The sequence below is a fragment of the Alnus glutinosa genome, chromosome 6 (genome assembly GCF_958979055.1).
Source record: "Alnus glutinosa chromosome 6, dhAlnGlut1.1, whole genome shotgun sequence".
NCBI lineage: Eukaryota > Viridiplantae > Streptophyta > Magnoliopsida > Fagales > Betulaceae > Alnus > Alnus glutinosa.
The window spans coordinates 7,149,119-7,174,387 of NC_084891.1; the positions used below are offsets into that span (position 1 = coordinate 7,149,119).

At 32.9% G+C, this 25,269-nt stretch overlaps 2 protein-coding genes across 2 annotated transcripts; one reads left to right on the forward strand and one right to left on the reverse strand.

Moving 5' to 3' along the window:
- The first annotated feature begins 6,822 nt into the window (after positions 1-6,822).
- Positions 6,823-8,645, forward strand: LOC133871184 (uncharacterized). The gene is made up of 2 exons (XM_062308576.1): positions 6,823-7,081; positions 7,163-8,645. The coding sequence occupies exons 1-2, from the start codon at positions 6,963-6,965 to the stop codon at positions 7,992-7,994; spliced, it is 951 nt and encodes a 316-aa protein (XP_062164560.1). The 5' UTR covers positions 6,823-6,962; the 3' UTR covers positions 7,995-8,645.
- A 2,979-nt stretch (positions 8,646-11,624) lies between these two features.
- LOC133870127 (uncharacterized) lies at positions 11,625-12,576 on the reverse strand. Its single transcript, XM_062307183.1, has 2 exons — positions 12,176-12,576; positions 11,625-12,079 (listed from the first exon to the last, which is right to left on the reverse strand). The coding sequence occupies exons 1-2, from the start codon at positions 12,561-12,563 to the stop codon at positions 11,814-11,816; spliced, it is 654 nt and encodes a 217-aa protein (XP_062163167.1). The 5' UTR covers positions 12,564-12,576; the 3' UTR covers positions 11,625-11,813.
- Positions 12,577-25,269: the final 12,693 nt, after the last annotated feature.

The window sequence follows — 25,269 nt, forward strand, 5'->3', positions numbered from 1 at the left end:
ATCTTAAATCATGTGAAATTTGATCTAATGATTCCTACGTAACAAATTATAATACTTAAAACCATATAGATTACTAAAGGCAGGTTTGGCTGTCAAGTCCCAGAGGTTTTGCTTATTAATCCCTTGGTGAGGAATAGTTAATTAGGCTGAAAAGTTTGTGGCTTTTGGTGTTCTTCCAAACACATTTACTTATGATGCACAAGTACAAGGAGGGAACATTGCTGGTGCTTATTCTCTTTAAGGGTGGAGATGGCTTCTCTATGCTCTTTATCCTGATGTTGTTACTTACAATTTGTTAATACTTTTTTAACAAGTCCTTAAAAATAAGGACAAATGAGACTCTCATCTTTAATTTAATGTGGCTTTATTCGATCATAGGCACAGTGGTGATACCAATAATTCAGAAAAGCAAGGGCCAGGTAAAATTGGTAGCCACGTCAGCACTGAAGTTGCATATGAAAATAGGTGTCGTATTATTACATTGACACTTGTTTGATGACATGGTCAGATGTTAGTTTTGGACGAAAGTACTATCCTCATCTTTTTTTCATAGTTCAAATACTATCTGTAATACAAATAAAGACAATAAAAAATAAAATTTTCAAATCACATATACCAATAAAGTGTTTAACCCTTTTAATTATTTGACTCGGATGGCTCAAACCCAAACAGTGCAAGGGCCACCGGCATATATACACTTAAAACTATTGAGAGAGCAAATGACACCAATCTTTTGACAATAGAAGCTGAGAGCCTGTTTGGTTGCTTGCTTTGGAAACAGTTTTCTGTTTTCAAAACAGTAAAACATGTTTTATCACTATTTATGGTCGTTTGGTTACATGTTTTTAAAACAAAAACAAAACAAGATAAAACATAAAAATCGAAAACATGTTAGACCTGTTTTTGAAAACTGTTCTATGCTACAGTGTAGAAACAATGCGCAAGATGTGAAAACGCGTTTTGATTTTAAGTGCACAATAAGAAGCACTTAGTTATTATGTAATAGGTTTAGTAGGGACTTAGTTAATTTAGTTTGTCTTTTGTATATAAATTCTTCTTTAAGTGAAAATTGTTTTGAAAATAATTGTCCAAACGCCTTAGGTGCTGTTTTTTGTTTACTTATATATCAAATTAATTGCATTTTTTCAGACATTTTTACCATGTTTTATTAAAAATTAAAAATTACTTAAAAGAACTTTACTTATAATTTTTTTATTTTTATCACTTTTGTAAATATGCACTTAAACTTAAAAAATTATAAATTTAAAGTATCAATATTTCAAATTTTTTTCAATTTAATACATTTGTTAGAATTTTTTGTTAAATCATAAAAAAAAAATATTTTCAAAATACTCATGTGTTTATTTTTTATAAACGATTTCAAAGATTCAAACATAAATATTTTTGTAAATTATATTAAATTATGATAATATTTAAATTTTAGCAATTTTTTATTTTTTTATTTTTTTTCGAAATAAATAAGAATTATTTTTAAAACTTTGACATAATTTAACAAAAAAAAAAAATTAATTGACGATTAGAATTAAAAAAAGTTAAAAGATTAATATCATATATTGGCATTTTTTAAAATTTGGTTACAATTTTTTTTTAAAAAAAAAAGTGAGGAAAAATAATGACGAAGTTGACTAGTCAATGCTTTCCAGTCTGCTAAGTGGTTCCAGTACCACCTATTCCGTCACATCTAAAAGCTCCGAAATCTGAGGTGCTCCCGTGCAGGCCACGCGTTTCTGTGACCATCGGTCCATCATAAAATAATTCCTTAGCGATCTTTTTCTTGTTTTAATCTTCTTTACTTGAAAAAAAAAGTGATTATAATAAAAAAACCGAACTACCTGCATTCGGGGATGAAATACAGTACAGCTGCATTCGGGGCCCACGGGTCTGTCAAAGTACCGTGTGAACAGTACCAAAAAAAATGGGAGGGGGAAAGTGATTGCCAAAGGGTAAAGAGAAATGCATTGGGAAGAGAAGATTGAGCAGCGCGTTTCACGGGAAATGAATGCAGACTGACAGGCAAAACAATAAATGTGACGCGTTCATATTGTTGTTTTGCTTCCCGCGTCACATTTATTGTTTTGCCTGTCAGTCTGCATTCATTTCCCGTGAAACGCGCTGCTCAATTCTCTCTTCCCAATGCATTTCTCTTTACCCTTTGGCAATTACTTTCGAAACTTTCCCCTTCTTTTCTCTTTTTTTTTTTATTTTATTTTTTATTTATTTTTATTTATTTATAATTACACAGTTAGTCCATATGGTATGTCATAATTATTTTTCATTCTCTATGGTTTAAAAAGTGCATGAGAAGTCCCTGTGATATGCAATAATTACAAATCGATCCCTACAGTCAAATTCCGTTAAAATTTTTAACAGATTCTGTCAAATGCCACGTCAGCGCCACGTGTCGCCATCTTATTGGCAACACGTGGCGCTGACATGTCCATCTTAATAAAATAATATAAATTTATTAAAAAATAAATAAAAATACTTATTTTTTTAAAAAAAATTAAATTAAATATAATATATATTTTTTTACGATATTTATTTTTAAAAAATATATATTATATTAAATTTAATTTTTTTAATTTATTATTATTTTATTAAAAAAATTATATTTTATTCTTTTTTTAAAAAAAATTTTATTCCAGACCTAGCACTAGAGATTCAGCAAGAACGGCCGGATCCGTCCAGGATCCCGGCCAGATTGCCGGAGACCCGACCACTCCGGCCAGATTCCGGCCAGTCTGGCCGAAATTTGGCACAATATCTCTGGAATCCGACGATGTCTGCCGGATTTCGGCCTAATTTGTCGGATTCCGGCACCGATTGGAGTCGAAATCTGGCTTGTCGAAATCTGACAATATTCAACTGCTTGAATGTAAAGGTCGACTGCGTTGTTTAAAAAAGAGTCGACTGCATCTACCATCTACGGAAAATGAAATCATTTTTCGAAATTTATTAAGCATTTTTTGTCAAACGGAAATCATTCTCCGATTAACCATTATTTTAGCCCTTACCAAACACAGGAAAATACCAAAATCATTTTACGCCGAAACAAACGGAGCATTAGGCTAAAATAGATAACAAAAACCTCAAAAACCCACTCTATTGGATTATCTACATAAAAGCTAGAATAAATTTCTCATTCATTTGGGTGGAATTGCACTATTCACGTATCTAAAATTGTTTTATTGTTTTTCTTTCACTTTTTGTCTTCTTTTACAATTAAAAGAATATTTAATTGTAAAAATGCTTATTTTAATAAAATAAAAGAAAATTTAAATAATTGAATGAACTGTGCCTTTTAAAACTTATTAGTTAAACTAGATAAAATAAGTTTTAATTAGTTATTTTAGATTAAACTATATACGATTAATTGAGAATGCTCTAATAAGCCTATTTGTAAGGTTAAGACATCGTTTGGTTTGCGGAATGACTATTCCATTAGGAAAATGAATAGTCATTCCTAGGAATAGAAGGTGGCGGAATGGAATGGCTATTCCTAATCTGTAATTTGGTAAGAATACATATATTTTAATTAGAATTCAATCAAAATTACTAAAAAAACTCCACATATTTTAAAAAAATATATATTAAAAAAAAAATCAAATTATTAAAAAAAAAAACAAAAAAGAAAAAAACACATAGGAGGCCGACCACCCATTGTGGCACGACCACCCCCGGCTCCATATACTGTCTGGCTGGTGGCCAGCCAGTTAAGGGTTTGGTTTTTTGGTTTTTTTTTTTAAATAATAATAAAATATAAAATAATGGTTTTTTCTGAAAACTATTTCATTTACTCCAATGAATAGCTATTCTTCTCATTTTTTAGAGGAGTAGGTATTTCTCTTCGTAAAAGAATAGACTCCTACCAAACAAAAGAATGACTATTTCATAGGAATAACCATTCTATTCCAGGGATCTATTCCGCAAATCAATCGAGACCTAAATGTTTAACAAAACTGGAGTGAGATGTAAATAAGAATTAGCAAATTTGACCGGAAACATTAATAATAATAGTCTTGTTTTATTAACAAAGAAACATTAATAGTTAGATAAAACCTCTTTATTTAAATAAATAATAAATAAATAAAAAAACAAGAAAAGGGATAAAACTTTTTTGGTTCCACGTGCTTTCACAGTTCCTTCTTTAAAGAAGGTTTGAAGCTTTCATATCTCTCTCCATTAATTGCTATTTTCTTGTTTACTGTGCTGTCAGCTTTTTTACTCATCACAACCGCAGCATTAAATCAATGAGCTCTTCATTTGCATCAAAACGATGCTGTTTTAGAGTACAGGAAGTATGCGGTAGTAAATGACCCACCGCCAACCTCGACCTTTTAAAATACTCAAACACACGTCTAAACTAAGAATTTCCTCTCAGCTCTCTCCCTTTTTTGAAAGTGTGTCGTGATTGCAGCGATTTGAACCGAACATTGCTGTTTGTAAGTTGTTATCAATTCAGGAAGAGAATTATTCGGCCTCCAACGAAGAAGTTGCTGCGTCAAAAGAGTTTTGAAGAGGATGACACGTCGAAACTACGGTTCTTTTTTCTCTTTTTATTTGAATTTTTATTTGATTTTATTTATGTATAGAGTTTTATGCATGGGATAGATGAATTTAATAACTTTTATGATGCGTTAAAAGCTATTGGGAATTTAAGGTTGTATAATGGACAAAATATTTTTGGATTCGGTGAGAATAGTAAAAAATTAATGAGAAATATTGTTGAACACGTTAATAAACTTCATTAGGTTTTTATTGTTCAGCGAGAACCTTATAAACAGCGTTTTCATTAAACTTCCAGAGTTGCACGTAACTTTTTTATAGAAACAACTAAATAAATTAGAAAAATTACATTTGAAAACTGAACTCTATCATTTCCAACGCGTGGTTTATCTTTATTGTTTGGTTGTTTTGAAAAATATAGAAAAGTTACGTACAGTTCTGGAAGTTGGATAAAAGCTTTGTCTACGAGGTTTCCACTTAGCAATGAAATCAAGCGGAGTTTATTGAGGTGATCAGCAATATTTCAAGTTAATCTCTTACCATTCTCACCAAATATAATAATATTTTGATCATCATGCTCTCATAAATTTTATATAGCTTTTGACATGTTAAAATTATTAAATTCGTCTGTTCACCGTCCAAAGCTCTGTACTTATATAAAATAAAATATGAATTTTAATTAAAAAAAAAAATGTGCGCGGAGTTTTTATGTGTCATCCTATTCAAAAACCTTTGCTTTTGTCATGTCTCAAGAAGTGAAGATACATTTGGTGGAAACATTAATTGAAGGAGTGATTCGTGTGTTTTGGTGATATGCACCAATGGACCGGTTTATGCTGCCATAGATATTTACTTTTCTCAGTAATTCGGCCACCAGAAGGGCAGGAGGTGAAATTAAATTTGTATTTATCATTTAACGTTGTTTCCTCATTACTAATTACTCTCTGCCGCCTCAAATACAAGGTGCATTTATGTGCATGTAATGCTCGAAATGTTTGTACATTTTATTTCTTTAACGGTTTAAATTGTGGTACAGCAATTTTTAACTCTCAGTTGATTGTTACTTATATTTTTAAATCTATTTCTCTATCAATTGTTTTTATGTGTTATGTTATTATTGGCTCTAGATATTTTTGTTCTGTTATGATATATGTTCTACTCAATTGGAGAACAAGTAGTTATTTTTTTTAATTATAGTGGTCAAAATAAAAATCTATAAACAAGAAAGATTCTCACAATTAATCAAGAAAAATTCCCTGAATCCAACTAAAATATTATATGAATATCAAAAAAGAAAGGAAACTAAAAAAAGTATGCAAACAAAAGCTAATTCCTTAAAAATTTTGAGGGATATTGGAGACCGACATGTTGCTTCAAATTATGTGGTTTGGCTGATAATTTGAAGTGATTTTAATTTGATTCACAAGTTAATGCCACACCTTTTATTTCGTAATTATTATTATTATTTTTTTCTGGGTTGACTTAGTTAACCATTTTTTTAAAGTGATGAGTGGAGATAAAAGAAATTTTTCCAAAAAAAAAAAAAAAAAAAACAGCTGCTGTCCATGAATTTACTGCATTGTGTTATCTCGATCCATTCCTCTTGTACGTGTGATGATGCTAAACTCATAAATGCAGCTGATCTCGTCAAGTCAAATTAAAAAAGAAATCTCACCTCAAACCCTTACCTCTCCTACAATGTCTTTAAATATTGACATAAATGAAGGAGCAGATTCAGACAAAGGGAAAGAGGAAGAAGCGATGGATGACTGTAGTCGATCTGTAGGGAAATGTGGTGAGCTATGTTGGAAGATGAGATTCGCTCTATTCAGACGTAAAGGTCAGATGGCTGGTAAGAAACATTAATATAATTTATGAGAAAAAGTGAACAAGAAATCGTTTAGTAGAGTTACAGTACTCTTTCTCTCCTTTCATGTCAAATATTCATCAGAAAATCGTTCCGAAATCAAGAAAAGAAAGAGAGATCACGTGAAAGAGATAAAATCGCGTAGCGTTAAGAGTTACATCGATCAACGTAGAGTGATTGGTAAAGATTATTGAATTAATTATTATTATTATTTATTATTATTATTTATAATAATAAAAAGTAGTATTAAATCTGTTTTCTTATATATAACTCTTAAATATTAAATATTGATTTTAAAAAAAAAAAAAAAAAAAAAATTAGAGTTGATTCTGATGTTATTCAACTTTTGACAAGGCAGACGTCTCTTTTTATTTTATTTTTGATGAATAAGTGATCAATTTTATTAGCAACAAACGGAACAAAACAAAAAGACAAAGACAGCACCACAAGGGATAGGAGCAGAGAACTGGTATTATTCTTCTTGAAGTTGCCTTTACCAGAAATTCTAGTCCTTACTTTCCCAAAAAATGCTTCTAAGAATCTGCTCCACAGTTTTTGGTCTTCCATTATGCTTAATCTCATTTCTAGCTCTCCATACATTGTAGACACTGGAGCTCAAAACCAGCCTACAGAGAACACTGCTCAGCTTCTTCGAAATCCACTTCCTACTACCTTCCTCTTGGACAGGTACCACCTTTTTTGGGCCACAAGTATTTAATTTAACCCTTTCATGTTTAAATATTTGCCATGACTTTTGCATCGGGGAAGGCCTCAAAAAATAAGACTCTATACTCCAATTGCGGATTTGGTACCCTGCGAGGCTCGCCCGACGAGAACGTGCGCTAAACGCAAGGGTAAAGAGAAAGTGGGTGAAGCTTCGAGGAGGCCCAGACCTTCCTCCGATACGCGACCGATCGAAACCGAGGGGCAGCAACCGGCCTTGAACGTGGAGCATCAGCCAGCCCGGGCTGTCGAAGCGGGGACTTCTCGGCTATGCCGCTTCATCAGTTCTATGCGGGAAGGGTTACTGGGATGCCCCGAAGTTGTCGCTGCCGTTGAGGCTGTCGCCCCTTTCCTGGAAGAGCATATGCCTGGTGTTGGGATGACGACTCCCGAGATAGTTCCGTGGATCATTCTTTACGCCGAAACGGAGGTAAGGTCCACTCCCTCGCCCGAGATGCAGGCCCGAATAAGGCACCTTGAGACTGAAATCTCTCGGCTCAAAGATTCGGAGGCTGAGGTAGAGCATCTGAAGAGTGGCCTTGAGGCTCGGGTGACTCGAGATGAACAGCTCGAGGCTAGTCAAAAGCAGCTCCAGAAGCAGGTAGAAGAGCTACAAGCCAAGCCTTCCGAATTCGAGGATAAATTTGTTAGGCTGCTGGGTGAGCTGACCAAGGCCAAGGTGCTTCTTCCGGCGGAACTTGGTGCAGCTCGACCGCGGGGGGTAGAGCAGCAGAAGGAGGCTGCGATGCGGTACAAGAAGATTCGGAAGAAGTGCCACCACTTCAAGTCCAAGGCGAAGAGTTTACGGAAGCAGCTCGCCTTGGTGCCGTGGTTCGGGAAATATCAGTTGGGGCCGAGGCGCCAATTGGGGGTTTGAGACTTTTAGACTTATGGTCAAGAAGAGTGATTTTAAGAATAGGGATTTTAAGTTTGACCCCGACTCTGCGAGCAATGCCCGTGACTATTTACCGGACTTAGCAGCTCGCGAGCTCCTCACAGTAGGGATGAAGATCTTTCCGGACGTCCCGGAATGGGGTGAGAACGCTATGAAACCTGATGAGAATGCTCATGTTTCCGAACCTTCTTCCGAGTTTACTCCGGGTCCCGAAGATGAAAGTTCCGAAGGTGAAGACTCGTAGATAGCAAAACTCCAGAAGCACACTGAAACGACACCTGCGAAGTAAAGGAGTAGGACATGGAGAGCAGCAACAGCGATAGTAGCAGTAATAGGGTGCCGCTGTCGGAGGTGGTGTTGGAGTGCGTGAAGCGGTGGTTCAAGTACATGCTCATGGAAGCCAGGGCTGGTGATATCAACATGCAGATCTTACTGTGTCAGATGTATTTACAGTGGTTATGGCGTTCCCAGAGATGCCCAGAAGGTTCATAATCTTTCTTTTCGTTGTTGGGGTTTGGTGGGTCTTAACTTTTTTCTGAATTGTTGGGATTGTTGGATTAGATTGTACTTTTCTTTTTTTGTTTATTTGTTTTTGAATTTTGTGGGTGAATGAGTAAAATAGGTTTCAAAGCAGGATTTGTTTAAAGTTGGAGTTTTTATGTTGCGAAGGAAGTGAGGAAAATAAGGATAGTGAAAAAGTTAAGTATTTTATGTTTTTTTTTTTTTTTTTTTTGAAGTGATTTAATCTGCCAATAAGGGTTTTATTTTGTGTCTATTGTATTGTATTGTAAAAAAAGTTATTGCTAATTGCAATCTTAACGAGCCTTTTAAAATATTTTTAAATTTAATTTTAAAAATCTATTTTTTATGAAAATCAAACTCAATAAAATGTTTATTAAATTTTAATTATTGATATAGGTAACTACTAAAAGTAATTCACACCTTTTTGAAGCAACCAATGAAAAAAAATACAACAAAAAGTTAATCAAAATGTTAAAAAAATCTTTAAAATAAAAATTTGGACTTTTTTTTTTTCTCAAGTATTTAACAGGGTATGACTGAAGTTTGAAATCATTTCAATGGCTTTTTAATATTTTTTTTTCCAACTTATATATCAAGTTAATGGCATTTTTTTTTACAACATTTTCACTATATTTTATTAAAAATTTGAAATTATTCGAAATAATTTTATTTATAATTTTTGATTTTTATCATTTTTGTAAAATTGTACTTAAATTTAAAAAAAAAATCAATTTAGTGGATTAATATTTTAATTTTTTTTTAATAAAATATTCAGTTAAATCTTAAAAAAAAAATTCTTAAAATGTCCTTGTATTTATTTTTTATAAAAAAAAAATTATAAACAAATTCAAAGATTCGAATATGAGTATTTTTATAAATTTTATTAAATTGTGATTAATATTTAAATTTTAATAATATATTTTTTTCAAAAAATAGGAATTATTTTTAAAATTTGACAAAATTTAACAAAAAAATTATAATTAAAAATTGAAATCGAAAAAAAATTAAAAACTTGATATCATAAATTAATATTTTTTAAAATTTAATTGTAATTTTTTTTTTAAAAGTAATGAAAAATAAGGACGAAGTTGACTGGTCAATGCTCTCCGGTCTGCTAAGCGGTTCCAGTACCACCTATTCCGTCACATCTAAAAGCTCCGAAATCTGAGCTGCTCCAGTGCAGGCCACGCGTTTATGTGACCACCCTCGGTCCATCATAAAAAATTCCCTAGTGATCTTTTTCTTGTTTTAATCTTTTTTTCTTTTTTTTTTTAAAAAAAGTATACTAAAGAAAGGGAAGTGGTATTATTGGGCTTGTTTGGCGAGTGACATTACAGGACAAAGTAGTGAGTTGTTAATTTTTAAAATTTTAGTAAAAAGTAATGTAATATAAAATAAAAAAAATTTTGTATAAAAAAAATGAAAAAAGGAAATATAATAGTGCTTTTTATTGTTTATGTATTTTTATTTTTATTTTTACTTTTTCATATTTTTCAATAACAAATAACATTAAAATATTTTTATACATTACATAACAGAGTGGTGAGTTGTTAATTTTTAAAATTAGTAAAAAGTGTTAATTTTTAAAATTAGTAAAAAGTGATAATGTAATATAAAATAAAAAGAATTTGTATAAAAAAAATGAAAAAACAAAATGCTTTTTATTGTTTATGTATTTTTATTTTTATTTTTACTTTTTCATATTTTTTAATAACAGTTAACATTAAAATATTTTTATTTTTTATATCACATTAATAATTTTTTATTATCATTCAAATTTATTACTATATAAATTTTTTTCACTTTTCAAATTTATAACATGAACCGCCTACTAGAATTTGATGGAGAGCATTTTAAAAAACTTTTGCTATCATAATTCATTCTGTCGAAATTCAGAGAACAGTAATAAGGGATGAAATACAGCTGCATTCGGGGCCACGGGTCTGCAAAGTACTGTGTGAACAGTGAAAAAAAAAAAAGGGAGGTGTTGGTACAGTTTCCGGTATGGTGTGAATCTGCACGTTCCTTTGATGTTCTTCACGCTTCTCAATAACTCTGCAAAACAACAAAACCTAGGGACCCTTCCGGGGGTCCCGCTCCGATGCCTAAGTTAGCTTCTGTGAGAGAAATAATGCTCTGTGCATAAAAATTGAGTCTTAGTTTATACCTGGGGTATGGGCCTATTTATAGGCATAGAAGTGGAGTCAAACCTGGATTAGGACTCCTGCTCCTTGTTGATCTAGAACAGCTGTCCGAGTTCTAATTGGACTTCAATCATTTACTAGACTTCTAATTGGATACCTTCTTAGACTTCCAATTTGATATCTTCTTAGACTTCTGATATGATCATTATTCTTATCTGTTTGGACCTATTTGACTTTTGAATCTTCTCTTTGGATCGGGTTGAGTGGGATTTATCCCCAACAGTTACCCCCCAATTCCCTTATCCAAAGCTTGCTTGAATAATGGGAATTCCATGTCTAAGGAAACCCGATCTTTGTCTCCTTCTGAAAACCTGCTAACCTGCAAAACCCGAGGGTTAAATCTTACCCCCCATTACCTTCTTGTTTTTCCTTAGGGTTTTCTCCCTGTCTCTTGAAAAATCTGCAAAACCCGAGGGTTAAATCCGACCCCCCGAGAAGTTTCTTCTTGCTCTCGGCTAGGACTGATCCGGGACTCTCGGCTAGGACTGATCCGAGAGTTTTCTTCTTGGTCTCGGCTAGGACTGATCCGAGAAGTTTTTCTTGCTCTCGGCTAGGACTAATCCGAGAGGCTCCTTCTCGGCAAGGACTGATCCGAGAAGTTGTTCTTGCTCTCGGCTAGGACTGATCCGAGAGGCTCCTTCTCGGCAAGGACTGATCCGAGAAGTTGTTCTTGCTCTCGGCTAGGACTGATCCGAGAGGCTCCTTCTCGGCAAGGACTGATCCGAGAAGTTGTTCTTGCTCTCGGCTAGGACTGATCCGAGAGGCTCCTTCTCGGCAAGGACTGATCCGAGAAGTTGTTCTTGCTCTCGGCTAGGACTGATCCGAGAGGCTCCTTCTCGGCAAGGACTGATCCGAGAAGTTTTTGCCTGCAAAAGAAACAACATCAACGGGTTCCTGGTCCCTAGACCGGGAACACTCCGATGCTTAAGTCAGCTTTATTCATTTATTCTGAAAATACTTATTCCCAAAATCTGGGGAATTTTCTGTCTAGTCTGAATTAAAAATAAAATTCTAGTTCTTTGCAAATATAAATACTAAAAAATAAAAGCAAGCCTGAAATTCCCGAGAGTCCTTTTTATGGGATCACGGGCAGATACTGCTGTTGCCTCGGCTCTCTATGCTGTGGGCTTCTGCTTCTTCGGTCCTCTCTTCTTTCTATGTCATCTCGGGGAGCATTCTCTTGAGGCCTTTCGTCTAGCTGAGGACGGTCTCGGGGATAATAATCCCGTGGCTGTTGATCTCGGGGCTGATAGTCCTGATGATTCCGAGGCCTGTTATTTCCTGGATGGTTCCGTCGCTCTCCCAAGAACCGAACTAGCTTGCCATTCTTTATGAATTCTTCTATTAACAACCTTAGGGTTACGCACCCCTCGGTGTAATGACCTGCTTGTTTATGGAAATCACAATACTTCCCTGCATTCTTATAAGGAGGATCACCTGGTATCTTTTGTGGTTCCCGAAACGCCGGATCTCTCTTGATCTCCATGAGGACTTCTGATATCTCGGCATTGAGAGGTGTAAAGTTGTAATCTTTGAACTTCTTTACCTGCCTCTGCTCTTCCCAATCAGCTTTCTTGAGTTCTTTCCTTTTCTTTTCTGGGGCTGTCTCTCGGGGTAGTCTAGAACTGGCCATAGACTTCAGCGTCTCTTCCTGATTGATGAATTCTTCTACCTTATCCATGAGGCCCTGCAAGGTACTCGGTTGCTTCCGGATCAACTTCTTCATCAAAGGCTCCTCGGGTGAAATTCCCTGATAAATGGCAGCAAAAATCATATCCTCGGTCGGATCTTCGACCGTAGCCTTCTCTCGGTTGAACCGAGCCATAAACTCCTTAAGACTCTCATTGCCTTGCTGATGCAATGATAGCAAATATCCCGAAGGCTTCTTCCTTGTCCGGAAAGCCAAGAACTCCGTTAGGAATATCTTGGACAATTCCTTGAACTGATCAACGGAATTCGGGGGCAGCTTCCTGAACCAGTCTCGGGCATTCCCCGAAAGAGTAAGAGGGAAGGCCCGACATGCTATTTCATCGGGTGTCCCGTGAAGGTCTAGATGAGCTTTGAAATTCTCTAGGTGATCCAAGGGATCTCTGTCTCCTGCATAACTTAGAATTTGGGGTACCTTAAACTTATCGGGAAGCTGATAGTCTGCCACCCGTCTGGTGAAGGGTGAGTCTGTACCCATTAGGAGCTTGTCCACCATTACGGATCTGCCTTTGTCCTTTCTTTCCATCTCCATGTCCGTGCACCTTCTCTCCAGCTCGGCAATAATTCTGCTCAGATTTCCTTGACGGTCATCCTCCCTCCGAGGATTAATGTTGCTATTGTGATCTTCTTCCTCACGCTCATCCCTGTTCATCTCGGGATTGGGCTGTCTCGTCCTCATGCGTAACAATTCTGCATTTAAGTCTTCAATCTGGGCTTCCAACGCTGCTATGCGATCTTGATCTCCACCCCCCGGGGGAGGGTTCGGTGGAGGCTGCAAATTATTCTGAATAGCCGGTTCCTGTGGGGCCACGGGCTGTCGATTGGTCTGGCTTCCGGAACGTGTGTTCATCACCATGCTGGATCTTTTTTTTTTATGAGGAACGAATAATCGTATCCCACAGACGGCGCCAAACTGTTGGTACAGTTTCCGGTATGGTGTGAATCTGCACGTTCCTTTGATGTTCTTCACGCTTCTCAATAACTCTGCAAAACAACAAAACCTAGGGACCCTTCCGGGGGTCCCACTCCGATGCCTAAGTTAGCTTCTGTGAGAGAAATAATGCTCTGTGCATAAAAATTGAGTCTTAGTTTATACCTGGGGTATGGGCCTATTTATAGGCATAGAAGTGGAGTCAAACCTGGATTAGGACTCCTGCTCCTTGTTGATCTAGAACAGCTGTCCGAGTTCTAATTGGACTTCAATCATTTACTAGACTTCTAATTGGATACCTTCTTAGACTTCCAATTTGATATCTTCTTAGACTTCTGATATGATCATTATTCTAATCTGTTTGGACCTATTTGACTTTTGAATCTTCTCTTTGGATCGGGTTGAGTGGGATTTATCCCCAACAGGAGGGAAAGTTGGGAGGCCAGGAAGTGATTGCCAAAGGCAAAAGAGAAAAGAGACTCCAAAATTTTTTAAAATGATTAAAAAAAAAGCGAAAACAATAGAGAAAATAGAATAAAAAATATATATATAAAATGATACTCAAATCTCTACCTAAATGAAAAATATTGTTATAATATAGAGGAATGTGGTACAGCTTTTGTATAAGAGCACTAACAACAGATTTTTAACCATTGTTCTTACTTTAGGAAAATTTAGGGAATCAAACCACTTTTTTTTTTCCTATAAAAAAAACCCACAATATATTCCCTTAATTTTTTCTATATCAATTAAATACTATTTTTTACTCTTTTTCTCTTTCCTACTTTTACCACTAAATTATTATTATTATTTTTACTTTTTATTTTCACTGTATCTCATTCTCACTCTCCCTCATTTATTTCCGTCACCGTTGGCCTCCTGAGTCTTGAATGGCCGAGCAGTCTTCTTCGACGATCCCCGGAAATGCTTAACGAAAACGAACCCGGCCTGGCCGTTTTCCTCAATGGCGTCGTTTAGGTTGCCGGTGTTGGAGGCTTCCTCAGGGATTTGACGGAGTTGAGTTCCTGAGAGCGAGCGGATGGCGTCGCTCAGCTTGTTGTGGAGGACGGGGATGGGCCCGGAGAGCTGGTTGGCGGCGACGAAAGGTTGGAGAGGAAGCGCAGATGGCCGAAGTTCAGCAAGAGCGCGCTGAAGAGATTAAACTTGGAGAGGGACGACAACTCGCTAGCGATTATCGCCTTGTTTTTTTCTTGGCTCTGCTGGAAAGGGCTGTATCGGCAGGCAATGGAGCAAAGGAACCATGAATTGGTGAAGTGGCGGTGGCCGTGAGAGTGGACAGGCGCATCTTGTTGACGGACAATGTTGCAGTGGCATTGGCCGCGAGTCTTGCAGTGGGCTACAAGGGGGAATTTGGTGAAGAAGAAGAGGGAAGAGGATCCGGTGAGTGAGGGTACAGCAGGAGAGTCAGGGAGAGAGGTGTTTTTCTCTATTAAAATATTGGATTGAGTAGCAACAGTGCTATCCAATGTATTGGTAGCAACAATGCTACCCAAGGATGAAGATGCATAATAGGGCATCTGCTGTGACGTACTTTTTTGTAATGTTTTTCAAATATTTTCTATTTTAGGGAATAGAATTACTTATAGGGCATCTGTTACTAGTGCTCTAACAATTTTTTTTTTAAGATTAACTATTACATTTGATTTTTTATTTGTGGTCTTTAAATATTTATTAGTTAATCGTAAAAGAAATTATTAAAATTATATGAAAATTATGCAAAAAAAAAAAAAATTACTCTATAATAAAATAAACTAATGTAATCTCAGATGTGCAATGCCACATTGTCACATCATTCTCCAACTTAATTGTCTATTATACAACAAATTTACATAATATTATATAACACACTCTCACATGAGCGGTTGGAATCCGTATGAATGAGGTTCACTATATGAGTGGGATGAGGGGAGGGATGTACAGGAGTGTACACCCAGTATTTTTCATTTTATTTTGTATATTTATTTTGTTGTTTTTTGTTTACTATTACATATCACCCTAGCCTCATGTTTTTTTTTTTTTTTATAAAAAAAAAAAAAAATTCTAAAATTGATGTGACTCTTAAAATTATTATTGGATCAAAATTTAATAGTAGTCTATCATAAATTTAATGGTGATTTTGAGAGTCACATTAATTTTAATAGATAAAAAAAAAAAAAAAAAAACACACAAAAGTTATATGTAGCATTACTCCCGAGTTTACTCATTGTTTTAATTGTTGAGCGTACGGTCCAACGGAGAAGAGACTGACAAGAGTCGTTACAAGACAATGGTTATTCGGCAAAGCTAGGGATGGAACACAGTAATGAATATTACTGTTCATGTTTTTTTAAATTTTACTTTTACATTTTTCAATAATAATCATCAAAACATTCTCACTTTTTTTACTTTTTATATTACATCAATAATTTTTTACTATTATTCAAATAAAAAAATTCACAATAATATAATTTTTTTTTTTCACATTTTCATACAAATTCTATTTAATCCATACCATACTATAATATTTTACTAAATTTAAAATTAACAATTTCCTACTCTATTTTATATGCATTTGCCCAGCACCAATGATGAGAAGACCTTCACCACAAAGCTGAGAAGACTAGCGTACGGTCACGTCCTTGATTACAATTTTTGAATTTCAACTTTTCTGAAATGAATCCCTCCAAAAATTAATAACGACGCCGTAAATACTTGATTGATTGATGACCCTGATACCCTACTGAATTTGTACTCGAATTTTAATTAAAAATTGTATGTAGCAGATAAATTCTGAACGATTTTCAACGTAGCAATGCTACACATTATTTTTGTGTATTTTCTTTTTAAAAAAAAATTGATATAATTTTCAATTTATTATTAAATTTATAAAAAATAATTATTAAATTTTAATTCAATAATAATTTTAAAAGTCGTATCAATTTTAACCAAAAAAAAAGACGAGCATTACTCATAAACTCGGCCAGCATCTTGGAAACTTTACAGTTTCCCTCTCTCACAGCAAACCGGCTTCATTGATTGCAACGAAGACACCCCGCAATTTAATTAACACGAATACACGATTAATTTAATTAAATACATCACCTCGCAATCTTCACTTGTTAATTTTTTGTAAAATTTGTGTCGAGTTTATAATTTGTATAAAAAATTTACAATCTTAAATATCACATATTGAGTTCGAATTATGTGTAGATATAAATACAATACTATATATATATATATTTGCCCAATTTTAACTCGTTTTATTTAATTAAATTAACAAGATTTATTAACTTTCACTTGTTAATTTTATATAAAATTTGTAAATAAATGAAAGTTGGACTGATTAAAGGAGATCGAGTTTGTCTCAAATGAGGTAATATTTATGTTAGCTCAACTACTTCCCTTTTGTACCAATTAAACGGGAGAGTAATGATTGAATACCACCCAAAGATACAACTTTTTACTACCTTGCATATGTGGTAAGGTGGTCCCCTACCTTAATTTATTTTTAAAAAATAAAAAAATTCAAAAAGTAGTGGGGGAGACCACCTTGCCACATAAGTTGTATCTTTAAGTGGTATTCAATCATTACTCTTAAACGGAAATAATACTTACAGCAGATCGTGAAAAATTTTATCTAACCAAAACTCACTTTATTTAGTTTAATTAATGACTTTTAAAAGGCATTATCTGTCCGATTATTTAAATTTTCTTCTATTTTATTAAAATAAACATTTTTACAATTAAATATTCTTTTAATTGTATAAGAAGAGACAAAAGGAAAAAGAAAAACAATAATAGTGCAACTTCACACAAAGGGATGAGAAATTTATTCTAACTTTTATTTAAATAATTCAATAGAGTGAGTTTTTAAGATCTTTGTTATTTATTCTATCCTAAAGGTGAAATTAGATAATCGAAAGAGAATGCTCTGATAAATCTATTTGTAAGGTTAAATGTTTAATAAAACTGTAGTGAGATGTAAAGAAGAATTAGCCAAATTTGACCGGAAACATTAATAATATATAATAGTCTTGTTTTTTTAACAAAGAAACATTAATAGTTAGATAAAACTTTTTTATTTAAAAAAGAAAGAAAAGAAAAAAAAAAAAAAAAAAGGGATAAAAGATAAAACTTTTTTGGTTCCACGTACTTTCACAGTTCCTTATTTAAAGAAGATTTGAAGCTTTCATATCTCTCTCCATTAATTGCTATTTTCTTGCTTACTGTGCTGTCGGCATTAAATCAATGAGCTCTTCATTTGCATCAAAACGATGCTGTTTTAGAGTACAGCATTTATGCGGTAGGAAACTAACTAAGAATTTAAAATACTCAAACACACGTCTAAACTAAGAATTTCCTCTCAGCCTCTCTCCTTTTTTTTGAAAGTGTGTCGTGATTATTTTTTAAAAATTATTTTTTACTCTTTTTTTTTAGATAGTACAATAATTTTCTTTTAGCTCGTAGTATGCATATCATATCATGGCCCTACCGTACACATCCTCAAACAGAGTAATGCTACACATCATCCTCTTATCCTCTTTTTATCCTCCCAAAATTGATGTGGCTCTTAAAATCACCATTGGATAAATTCAATAATGATCTATCATAAATTCAATAGTGATTTTAAGAGCCACATCAAATTTGGGAGGACAAAAAGAGGACAAGGGGATGATGTGTAGCATTACTCCTTTTTAGCACAGATTGTTTGTGACCGACTTCATAGCGCAAGGTTAAAAAAATGGATGTTTGTTATCAAACGGCTATTGAAAAGGTCAAAACGGCTATCCGTTTTGTAAAAAAATAATTCATTAAAAATGATAATCCATTGTAAATGATTTACTTAAATTTTGGAAAATAAAATTATTTTTTACTTTTTTTTTTTTTATTCATCAAATACACTCCTCAATAATTTTCTTTTTTTAGTTCGTAGTATGCATATCATATCAAGCCCCACCGTACACATCCTCAAACATATCAACCCACTTTTTTTTTTGTTTTTTAATTTATAATTTTTTACTATTTCACAAATAAAAACATTCTATAAAACAAAACATTTTTTACTTTTCTACGAAAAAAAAAAAAATTAAAACTTTATTCATAAGAATAAGGGTTAAAAACGTTTTTACCCCTACCATTTCCGTCTTTAACCAAAACCAAAAAATCATATGGAATACAAAATAAACTATAAAGAACAAAAAATAAAAAAGTTAAATTACATAGAGAATTCACTATTTAACCCTAAAAGTAAATGTAGCTAGTTTCTAACTAATACGTGGGTGGTAACTTGTTGAGATCATGAACTAGCAATGACCTTTTCATAATTTCTTAATTCTAATTCTAAAAAATTGTATTTATTGATTGAGCTAGTGACTTTTAAAACTTTTTTAAAACTTTTTAAAAACAAATTCTCTAAATACATTTGTAGGGAAAAATGTTGACACGGTTTACAAAAAGTAGTATTAAAAAAATTATAACATTATTTTTTCGGCTCTTAAAATGTAAAGAAAATAAAAATATCATTAATGTCAAGTTTAACATTTGCTAAAGAGTTTCTTATAAGAGCATTTTTATGGTTTTTGTAAAAAATATAATGAAAAGTTAAATATGAAGAGGTATGTAGGTCATTCTAAATGTTCTAGGGCTTGTTTGGGTGTGTAATTTTTTATTGGACCAGCATATTTCATTTCTCTCTCTCTCTCTCATGGATTCTATTTGATTTTTGTTAATTGGTTTAGTGCCATGTTCATTTATTGGTTTCTGCAATTTTATTTTTCCTCTTTTGTTTCGGTTTAAGGATTATTTCTATTTGCGTCATTGGTGAGGAATAAAAAGATGCATGTTTACTCTCAGTTGATTATTACTTACATTTTTCATTCTAATTCTCTATCAATTGTTTTTATGTTTTATGTATTTTTGTTCTATTATAATATATGTTCTATTTTTCTTAATTATGGTGATCAAAATAAAAATCTATAAACAAGAAATATTCTGACAATTAATCAATAAAAATTCTTCCGAATCTAAGGAAAATATTATAGGAATATCAAAAGGGGATCCGGCTTCTGCTGTACTTTTAAATTACAGCACAATGAAGGGTTAGGATTGTTTTAAAATTTTATTAACCTAAACGGTGACATTTTCAACTCAGAAGAAAATTAATTCCTTAAAACGTTTTAAACTCAAAAGAAATTTTAAAAGGAACTTTTTACTTTTAAACTTTTTATTTAGTAAATATGTCAAAATAGAAAGTATGCAAACAAAAGCTAATTCCTTAAAAACTTTGAGAGATGGAGACTAACATGTTGCTTCAAATTATGTGGTTTGGCTTATAATTTGAATTGATTTAAATTTGATTCACAAGTTAATGCTACACCTTTTACTTCCTCAAGTTTTTTTTTTTTTTTTTTTTTTTTTTTTTTCTGGGTTGACTTAATTTGGGTTAGTTTTGCTTTTTAGTTACTAAAATTTTTGTTTCTTCTGATATTCGATCAGACTAAAATTTGACATTGAATTTTTAATGTTAAGAATCATAATAATACCTAAAAATTGTCTTTGAATTTTTTATAGTTTTGACATTGAATTTTTAATGTTAAGGGTCATAATAATACTTGAAAATTGAAATTCTTGATAGAAAACTTGTGCTAATTATAGTTGCTAATAGTTTGGTTGGATCAAGTTATTTGCTTGGATGGTTGCATACTCTTGGTAGTGTCTATGTACAGGATAATATAAAAATAGATATGACATTAGGGTGATGATTCATACATGCATGCTATAAAAGTTTTCCTATTCACAGCAACATGGTTTACTCAGAATTGCATAACTTTTCAATCATGATGCATTACAATGAAGAAACATTTGATGGAATTACAATTTTATGTACTTATTGTTGGTTGAGATAAACACCATGACTTTGTACGTGCTATATATTTTCAAATGGATCCAGCTTCAGTGTTTGGTACACTAACTGAGCCTTTTCATTTCTTTTCTTTTTCTTCTTTCACTTCGGTCTTTGACTCTTCACAGTTCACACACTAGGACCCTTTGAGTTTTCCTCTCCCTCTATCCTCCCTATCAACCTCTGAAACACTCAAAACACTGCTTCTTCCAACCATCCTACGGCGACTAAGTTGGTCTCCGACAACCGCAAGATCTGGATAGACGATGATATCTACTGCAACAGCTGGAGGTTATCTATCGAGACCAACAATGCTGGGTACTGGTCCATCGTTCCGGATTGTGATTTGGCTATGACAGAGGGTAAAAATGTGATTTGGCTATGATCACAAACTACAACTATTTTTTTTTTCCTTCTCTTCACACACTTTCACTGTTGTGCTTTGTAAGAGATAAAAGCTGTCCCCACGGTTTTTCATAGTTAATGTTTACAACATTCATCTCTGCCAACTTTTTACCTCCCGCTCGTCCAAGTTCACCGAACTTGTTCACTTGGGACAAACAAAAGGGATTTAGTACACAGAGAGAGAGAGAGATGAAAGGGTAACTCTTCAAAATTCATGACTTCATAAAGTAAGTGTGGCATAAAAAATTATGATTTTTAGCATTCGACCAAAAAGAAAGAATAATGAGACTAACACAACGAAATAATTTCTACGTTTCCAAATGAAATATGATACCACAAAAATTTACACTCCACAAAGAATGATTGGCTCAAAACTCACAAGGGTTAAAAATCTCCACATTGTTATTCTCAAGATTTTCTAATTCGTCTCTATCCATCAACAAAGGGATATATTTATGTGGCTAAGTGTATGTGCAGTAATTCAGCATGAAAGCAATAAAATTCTTTAACATGAGTAACATCATGAACTAAAAACAAAAATTGATGCTAAGGAAACAAGATTTTTTATTTTTTTTTATAAACAAAATAGAGACTAAAAAGAAAACACATAACAATTTCCGTTGATTTTATTTTTAAAATTTTTTTTTTTAAAAAAAGCAAATACGATTTTTTTTTTCCAACATAAATAAACAAAGCAACTCGAAACTCCTCCCCCAACCTACAACTTTTTTTTTTTTTTTGACATGTTCACACAGGGGGGAGGAGGGATTCAAACTAGTGACCATTGGGGACTTCCCAGCCAAAAACTTACATTGTCCCTAATGTAACAAAATGAAGCAAACAAAAAGAGTACCTTGAGGTGGTGAAAACAAACTAACACTTTATTATCAGCAAAAAAAAAAAAAAAAAAATTAGAAAACAAAGACAACCTAAACTATGAAACAAACACTAACATAAATTTAACAAGCATGATTCTCTACTTCATTTTTATCTTATCAACAATGTTCCAATCCATCATGCTTTTATAGTCATTCAAAAGTTTAAGTGAGTTACATCTTTGCAAAGCATCAAGTTTAAATGGACTTACCACAAAAAAAAAAAAAAAAAAAAAAAAAAAAAAAAAAGTAATCATTGGATCTTAAATGTGCATACCTGCGTGCTACTACCAATTGTTTTAACTTCACCTTTAGCACATTCTCATTTAGTGGCAATATTTTGGGCACATGAGGTAGTAAGTCGAATATAAGGTTCCATTCATTCACCTCCAATTTAGATGTAGAATCCTCACAAAAATTAAAACCACAAAAGTTAGTCAAGCGATATTTTACAGGATTATCAAAACAATACATATTAAAGTGATCATGCTTAAGTGTCTGAACCACATTTAGTCCATGTAGATCCCCATCTTCCTCAACATCATTAGGCTCATCATCGTCCACTTAAGGATTTTTGATTTCATTATCCCCATATTGAGTCATTGGATCATAAAAATTTTCATTCTCACCCTCATTTTTCAAATGGGACTCAATTCTATCGAGCGAGTTTTTTAACTCTTAAAGATCTTGCATGGTATCTTGGTTGATTTGGGCTTGCCTTTTCATGAAGGCTTTCAATGTGTTCTCCAAAGTATTCTGACATGGTGAGGCTCATTAACATATGGATCATTGTTCCAACTGAAGTTGAAATAATCTTGCATTTCAAAACTAAAATAAAATTAATAAAAATAACATATATTAAGCTAAGTATCTTAAACACATTCCCAGGCAACGGCGCCAAAAACTTGTTGAGTCGAAAAAGAGAGCAAATTCAAGTGCAAGCTTTCGCAAGTAATAAATTATCGGCAAGTATGAGGTCGATCCACAAGGAATTATAAATATCAAGTAAAATTCTAATTATTGTGTAGAAAAGTAAATTAAATTGAGTTTTCCACTAAAAAGTGGAGCAATAAAGAGAGGCGCTTTTAATAGAAAACATTGGAATAAAATTCTTGAAGCTCATTTAATAAGAAAACTAGGTACTTTAAAGCTATTATCAACAACGAAGGTCTGCAACAATTCGTACGACAGGTCCACTAACTAGATCACAGAGTAAGGTCAATTCTCTTGATTCTGTAGGGGCTTAGTGATTTATGTTATGGGGGATATTTGTGTATGGATTAGAGTAAAAGAAGGTCCCTCTTGCCTTATTGGGCTCTAGTTTTATGTTTTTTTTTCTACCTATTACCTGTTTCTGTGTTTTTAAAAAAGAGAGGTGAGATGTAGTTGTAACTGTAAACTGTCGTGAGATATCAATCCGTTTGGGTGTTAGATTTTTTTAATAAGAAAATATTTTGAATTTGTTTAAGAATTTCGAAGCAAAAAAAATATGTTTGGATGTTGAATAGAATTCGGATTCTTTTTGAATTTGTGTTTAAATGTTGAATTTTTTAGATTGAAAAAAATCGTTTTTTAATGGTAAGAAGGATCGGAAATGATTGGATTTTATGAAAAGTTGTGTATAATGATTAATGTTAAATTTTTTAGATTAAAAAAAATGTTTTTTAATGGTATGAAATAATTGAATTATATGAAAAATTGTGTATAATGATTGAAATAATCATGGCATTTGAATAAGGGAATTTGAAAATTAGAATATTTAAATCCGGATTTTTATTCGGGTTGGATGTGGGTTTCCGGACTTTTTAATAAAACCCAATTGAATAATATTCAAACCAAACAACCCATTTGGTTCCACAAAAATAAGAGGCAGATAGTTAACGTGAGTGATCCCAATCCTCTACTAATCTGCTAGAGCTTGGTTATCACGAATTCCTACTGATATACATAACTTTAGTTTTATATATACATATACATATATAAACCAGTTATCCACTCCCGAGTTATTAACTGATGCAAACGGGGTACCCGGTTATTCAGTTACACTTATTTCTTGTTTTTCAAAAAAATCTAATTAGAAATATCATAATAGTCTATAATACATTATATAATTAAATAAAAAACATGTTTAGTTTTACTCTATTGTACATTTTTTTTTTTGTCTACTTCGGTCTAAGAAATGTGTAAATCAATTAATGAATCTATACGACACATATTAGTTCCAAATATTAAAAAAAAAAAAAAATAACACATCACATGTAACTAAATCAAAATTTTCAAAATTTAAGGAGTTTCTAATTTAAATTTAGAACGCATAAGGAAGAGAAATATTCAGCCTCTAACCATGAAGTCGCTGCGTTAAAGGGTATTTGAGGATGACGCATCAAAACTACATGTACGTTTTTTCTTTCTCTTTTTTTTTTTTGTTTCTTAGAGTTCTTTTATTTTATTATGTTTAAGTACATAGCTTTAGGTAGTGAGCAAAATGAATTCAAAAGCTTTAACGATGCGTGAAAAGCTATATGAAATTTATGAGAGTATGCTGATCAAAATATTATCGCTTTCGATAAGAATGGTAGGAGAATAATGATTTAACATTGCTTATCATCGCAAAAAATGTCACTTGGTTTCATTGTTCAACGGGAAACTCATAAACAAGTTATTTATTTTATAACTTTTTCAGATGCTCCGAAACAACCAAAGAATGAAGATGAACTTTGTGTCGGTATCGAAAATGATACAGTTCAATTTTGACATGTGGTGTCGATTCTCCTTCAAAATGAGCCTCTAATGTTTGATAACAACAATCAGTTTAAGGTTCTATCGACTGAATTTAATTTCTTTTTTCTAAAGTTTTTCTTCGTGGTTTGTGCCATCCGAATCTTGAAACCGTGAAAGAGCATAGTTTATTCCAGTATTATCACTCTGCAATTTATGATCATTTATATGAGATTATATTTTAATATCTAATTATTGAATATTATAACAAAAGTATTAAGAGGTTTCTAACTGATCTTGATTTGAATAACTCAGCTTATATGTTATCAGACAGGCAAAGCTTGGTTTGATCCCAACTCTAGTATGCATAATATTATGTTGAAATCCATTCCTTATTATTATCATGGTATGACTAATGCATGTGATTGTATCCCTTCAATTATACGTAAAACGCATCATCATTTTGCTCAGGAACTTTGCGACAAGATATTTACTAAATATCTTGTCAAAAAATTCATGAACAAAATAATGATGCACGTTACGTATAAATGAATGGATACAACCATATGCATTAGTCATACCATGATAATAATTAGGAATAGATTTTAACATAATATTATGCATACTAGAGCTGGGAACAAATCAAACTTTGTTAGTCTGATAACATATAAGCTCAGTTATGCAAATCAAGATCAATTAGAAACCTTTTAACACTTTTGTTATAATATTCAATAATTAGATATTAATATGTAGTCCCATCTAAATGATCATAAGTTCCAAAGTAATAACACTGGAATAGGCTATGTTCTTTCACGGTTTCAAGATTTAAATGGCACAAACTATGAAGAAAAACTTCAAAAACAAAAAACTAAAATCAGTCAATAGAACCTTCAACCGATTGTTATTATCAAACATTAAAGGCTCATTTTGAAGGAGAATCGACACTACAGATCAAAACTGAACTGTATTATTTTCGATATCGACACAAAGTTCA

Coding starts and splice junctions, on each gene's coding strand:
- LOC133871184 (XM_062308576.1), top strand. CDS start 6,963: ATGCTTAATCTCATTTCTAGCTCTCCATACATTGTAGACACTGGAGCT. Junction 7,082..7,162: donor ACTACCTTCCTCTTGGACAG/GTACCACCTTTT, acceptor GCATCGGGGAAG/GCCTCAAAAAATAAGACTCT.
- LOC133870127 (XM_062307183.1), bottom strand. CDS start 12,563: ATGGCTCGGTTCAACCGAGAGAAGGCTACGGTCGAAGATCCGACCGAG. Junction 12,080..12,175: donor GGAACCACAAAAGATACCAG/GTGATCCTCCTT, acceptor GGTTGTTAATAG/AAGAATTCATAAAGAATGGC.